This window comes from Clarias gariepinus, chromosome 18 (assembly GCF_024256425.1).
Source record: "Clarias gariepinus isolate MV-2021 ecotype Netherlands chromosome 18, CGAR_prim_01v2, whole genome shotgun sequence".
Lineage (NCBI taxonomy): Eukaryota > Metazoa > Chordata > Actinopteri > Siluriformes > Clariidae > Clarias > Clarias gariepinus.
The window spans coordinates 29,678,055-29,683,225 of record NC_071117.1 but is presented as its reverse complement, the minus strand read 5'-3'; the positions used below and the strand labels follow the sequence as shown (position 1 = coordinate 29,683,225).

Here is a 5,171-nt window from a genome sequence, read left to right as displayed (position 1 = left end):
GTAACATCAGAATTTAAGGCTCAGAGTCTAATGTTGTTTGCGGCAAATGCTAAAGGTGATGTTTAGCATTTATCATTTTTCCTGTCTCACCTCCTTTTTATGAGTGCTGACATTGAACCCTGATAGGGATTCAGGTATTAATGAAATGGGCGAAAAAAAAAAATGTGATGGTGGTAACATTTGCATGATTGGTTTCATATTGCAATGAATAAATAAATCACCAGGTACTGAGTTTAGAGTAGGGATCCTCCAGTAGGGATCCTGACCTCAGCTAGGGATTGGCAGCTTTTGGTGGACCTTGAACGACAGCTGAAGTTCCCCAGCCACATTGCTGTTACCACCCTTCGACCAGACATTGTACTTGTGTCTGAGGCTACTAAGCAAGCTGTGCTGTTGGAGCTTACAGTCCCATGGGAAGACCGCTTGGAGGAAGCCTTTGAAAGGAAGCTATCCAGGTACGCGGGACTGGTCAGTGACTGTCAGCAGGCTGGGTGGAGAGCAAGGTGCCTTCCAGTGGAGGTAGGATGCAGAGGTTTTGCGGCCCGTTCCTTAGCCCGAGCTCTAAGTAGTTTAGGCATCATTGGAGAGCGAAAGAGAAGAGCTATCCGCAGTACCACCGAAGCGGCAGAGAGGGCCTCAAGATGGCTGTGGCTTAAGAGAGGCCAACCATGGAGTCATGGTAGCTAGTTAGCCATCTGGACACAAGCTAGGGTCTGATCAACCCTGGCTGGGTCACCTGGTTGAGGGTGTATGATGTTGAAAGACCCGAAACACCCAATGATTCCAGGAACATCACTGAAGATGTGTCCAGATGCATCAGCAGATGTATTTACATAGTGTACACCCTGAGACATCAGTGACAGCCAGGAAAGACTGGATGACAACCATGAATAGTGTGGTGACTACTGGAGAGACAGTGACAGCTTGGAGAGACAGCAACCAGGGCAGAGTGGGCTGGCAACCCATTCTGTGTCCACCGAGAGGAGGACACCAATCTAGCTACTACGAATTCATTAGGAAAATACCCCCAGGGGTGCCCGAGAGGGGGGGAGGATGAGCATCCCAAACTGATGGACACATTGGTAACAGACACAGGCAACGGACAAACGACAATGAGCAAACAGTGTACATGTGGTAAAGTCTGCAAGAACATCCATGGCTTAAAAATCCACCAAACAAAGATGAAGTGTTTGTTGGGAGCAGGAGCAACACAACGCACAGGTGCTCAACCTGGTGAGACGCAGGAGGAGCCTGGCCCGGAGTCACCCCACAGTGCCCGGAACCTCCAAGTGCTGTCGACTAATCCCTTAAACATCAAGTCAGGTCGGAGGCGGATTAAATGGCCTGCAGCCACCATGACGTCATTGTGGAAACAGTTTGACGATGATGTTGACCAAATGCTGGAGATAACAACAAAAGGAGAGGCTGACCGGAAACTTCAAGTTATGACTACCATTATTGTCAGCATTGCAGCTGAACGGTTTGGTGAGGAGGAGAAGCGAAGCTCCGGGACTTCTTACATAAAAAATCAGAGAGCAGCGAAGATACATGACATCAGGAAGGAGATGAAAGCTCTGAAGTCCCAGTATAAGGGGGCAGGGGAGGAAGGACGCATTGGACTTGCCCAGTTAATGTGTATCCTCCGGAAGAAGATTAGGGTTCTCCGCCGGGCAGAGTGGCACAGGAGGCGACGCCGCGAGAGGGCACGCAGACGAGCAAGCTTTATTGCCAACCCTTTCAAGTTTACTAAAGAGCTGCTGGGGCAGAAGCGCAGTGGAAGACTTGGCTCTTCTCAGGAAGAAATTAACCATCACCTCACGCAGATGTACAGTGACTCCTGTAGAATGCATGAGCTGGGAGAGTGTAATACTCTCATAGATCCACCAGAACCAGAGGTGCAGTTTAATACATCAGATTTGCAGCTAAAGGAAGTCAGAGAGGTTGTACACAAAGCAAGGGCGAGTTCTGCTCCGGGACCTAGTGGCACTTCATACAAAGTGTACAAGTACTGTCCCAAACTCCTACAGCGTCTGTGGAAAATTTTGCGAGTCTTCTGGAGGAAGGGAAAGATCCCAGATCAATGGCGAGTGGCAGAAGGGGTGTGGATTCCAAAGGAGGAAAACTCCACCCATTTAGATCAGTTCCGCATTATTTCCTTGCTGTGTGTGGAGGCAAAGATCTTCTTTAGTACCATTTCCAAGAGGCTGTGCACCTACCTTACAAAGAACAAATATATTGATACATCAGTGCAGAAGGGTGGCATATCAGGTATGCCTGGCTGTGTGGAGCATACTGGTGTGGTGTCACAGCTAATTCGGGAGGCCAGAGAGAACAAAGGCAACCTGTCAGTGTTATGGCTTGACCTGGCAAATGCGTTCGGCTCCATTCCACACAAGTTAGTCCAGCTCACTCTGATAAAACATCATGTTCCAAATAGGTGCAGAGACCTCATAGCTGATTACTACAACAATTTCAGAATGAGGGTCTCTTCAGGAACAACCACATCAGTTTGGCATAAGGTGGAGATAGGTATCATCACAGGTTGCACTATCTCTGTGATGCTGTTCTCCCTGGCCATGAATATGCTGACCAAGTCCGCTGAGTCAGAGTGCAGAGGGCCCCGAATGAATTCTGGACAACGGCAGCCATCCATCAGGGCGTTCATGGATGACCTAACAGTCACGACAGAATCGGTGCCAGGCTGCCGATGGATTCTAAAGGGACTTGAGAAGCTAATGGAATGGGCCCGGATGCATTTCAAACCTTCCAAATCAAGGTCTATGGTGCTGAAGAAAGGCAAGGTGGACGACAAGTTCCGGTTTTACATCAAAGGTATAGCCATACCAACAATCTCAGAGAAGCCAGTCAAGAGCTTGGGCAAGGTTTTTGACAGCTCTCTGAAAGACTCATCATCTATCCAGTCAACTTGTGCTGAGTTGGATGGCTGGCTGAAATCTGTGGACAAGTCTGGTCTACCTGGAAAGTTTAAAGCCTGGGTCTACCAGCATGGCATCCTTCCCAGAATCCTGTGGCCCCTCCTCATCTATTCTGTTCCAATTTCTACTGTTGAGATCCTAGAGAGGAAAGTCAGCAACCACCTGCGGAGATGGCTTGGGTTGCCAAAGAGCCTGAGCAGCATCGCACTTTATGGGCGTAACAACATACTGCAGCTGCCCTTCAAATCCTTGGAAGAGGAATTTAAGGTAACAAAGGCTAGAGAAGTGTTGCAGTACAGGGACTCTAGTGATCCAAAGGTGGCTAAGGCTGGGATCCAAGTGAGGACAGGCAGGAAGTGGAGGGCAGAGGAGGCAGTCCAGGAGGCTGAGGCAAGGCTACGGCAGAGGAGCTTGGTGGGAGCGGTCTCAAAAGGCAGAGCTGGCTTAGGATCCTTTCTAACTTCCCAAATAAACACCAGAGGGGAGGGTAGGCGGCGTCTTGTTCAAGAGGAGGTAAGAGCAGCAGTGGAGGAGACGAGATCCTGCAAGGCTGTAGAAATGAGGCTACAGGGGGCTTGGACAAGATGGGAGAATGCGGTTGAGAGGAAAGTGACCTGGACTGAGATCTGGAAAGCCGAGCCGCACCGCATTAAATTTCTTATTCAGGCAGTGTATGATGTGCTTCCAAGTCCATCTAATCTACACACATGGGGCATTGCAGAAACACCAGCATGCCCTTTGTGTTCCAAGAGAGGCACCTTAGAGCACATACTCAGCTGCTGCAGTACGGCACTTGGAGAAGGGCGATACCGGTGGAGACATGATCAAGTCCTGAAGACCATCGCTGAAGTTATCAGCACGGGACTGGTGTGGGCGAAGCAGTTTCGTCCCTCCAAGAAAACAATCGCCTTTGTTAGAGCTGGGGAGCAGGTAACCTCAGTCAAAAGAACTCCAGTAGGGATCCTGACCTCAGCTAGGGATTGGCAGCTTTTGGTGGACCTTGAACGACAGCTGAAGTTCCCCAGCCACATTGCTGTTACCACCCTTCGACCAGACATTGTACTTGTGTCTGAGGCTACTAAGCAAGCTGTGCTGTTGGAGCTTACAGTCCCATGGGAAGACCGCTTGGAGGAAGCCTTTGAAAGGAAGCTATCCAGGTACGCGGGACTGGTCAGTGACTGTCAGCAGGCTGGGTGGAGAGCAAGGTGCCTTCCAGTGGAGGTAGGATGCAGAGGTTTTGCGGCCCGTTCCTTAGCCCGAGCTCTAAGTAGTTTAGGCATCATTGGAGAGCGAAAGAGAAGAGCTATCCGCAGTACCACCGAAGCGGCAGAGAGGGCCTCAAGATGGCTGTGGCTTAAGAGAGGCCAACCATGGAGTCATGGTAGCTAGTTAGCCATCTGGACACAAGCTAGGGTCTGATCAACCCTGGCTGGGTCACCTGGTTGAGGGTGTATGATGTTGAAAGACCCGAAACACCCAATGATTCCAGGAACATCACTGAAGATGTGTCCAGATGCATCAGCAGATGTATTTACATAGAAAAGAAGGAAGAAAGAAGAAGAGGAGAAACAGGCAAAATATAGGTGTATACAGGTATTTTCTCTTTATGAGAATAACATTATGCATGTAATTAAATTTGCTAGAATATTATTCATTTACATTAAACTATGTTAAGATGTTGCGCAAAGTTTCATGCAGGAGAAAGTAAACACTGATTTCATAAACTTTCCCTTAGGTGAAAAACTTCCATTTATACAAAATTCCTATTTTTGCAATGATTCAAGATGGGCAGAACTGCGAGAAAACATCCTGCACTGTTTAGAATGGGCAAATCTTAAGGAGCCAGACGACAACGCCTTAAGCCAAATGAGTGTGTGGATGCACTGCCCTTGGCGGCAAGTTTATTTATGGGAACCTGATACCTGTGCATTTTGTGCAATCATTAAGTAGCACTGGTAAGGTATCAACGCCAAGAACAAAGACAAAACATGCATCAAGTTCAAGATAAACACAAAGGGCAAAAGACCCAGCCAAAGTCTCCTAAAGCAGCCAGTGTGATTGAGAGACAGAGAGCAGAACACCATCAGTTCAGCATGGCCTCTCAGTTTAAGTTAAAGGTGCAAAGCACAAACAAAAATCACACATAAACCCTTAGTAATGGTCGACTCGTCCAAAGTTTATTTTTAGTTTTCAGAGCCTCATTCAGTCTCAAGGAGATAGTGGAGCTCTGTTTAT

The 5,171-nt window shown here is 48.3% G+C and overlaps 1 protein-coding gene across 1 annotated transcript; it reads left to right on the top strand.

The window, feature by feature from the left end:
• The first annotated feature begins 1,067 nt into the window (after positions 1-1,067).
• Positions 1,068-4,325, top strand: LOC128506382 (uncharacterized). The gene has a single exon (XM_053476800.1). It carries the CDS (start codon positions 1,071-1,073, stop codon positions 4,323-4,325), a length of 3,255 nt encoding a protein of 1,084 aa, XP_053332775.1. The 5' UTR covers positions 1,068-1,070.
• Positions 4,326-5,171: the final 846 nt, after the last annotated feature.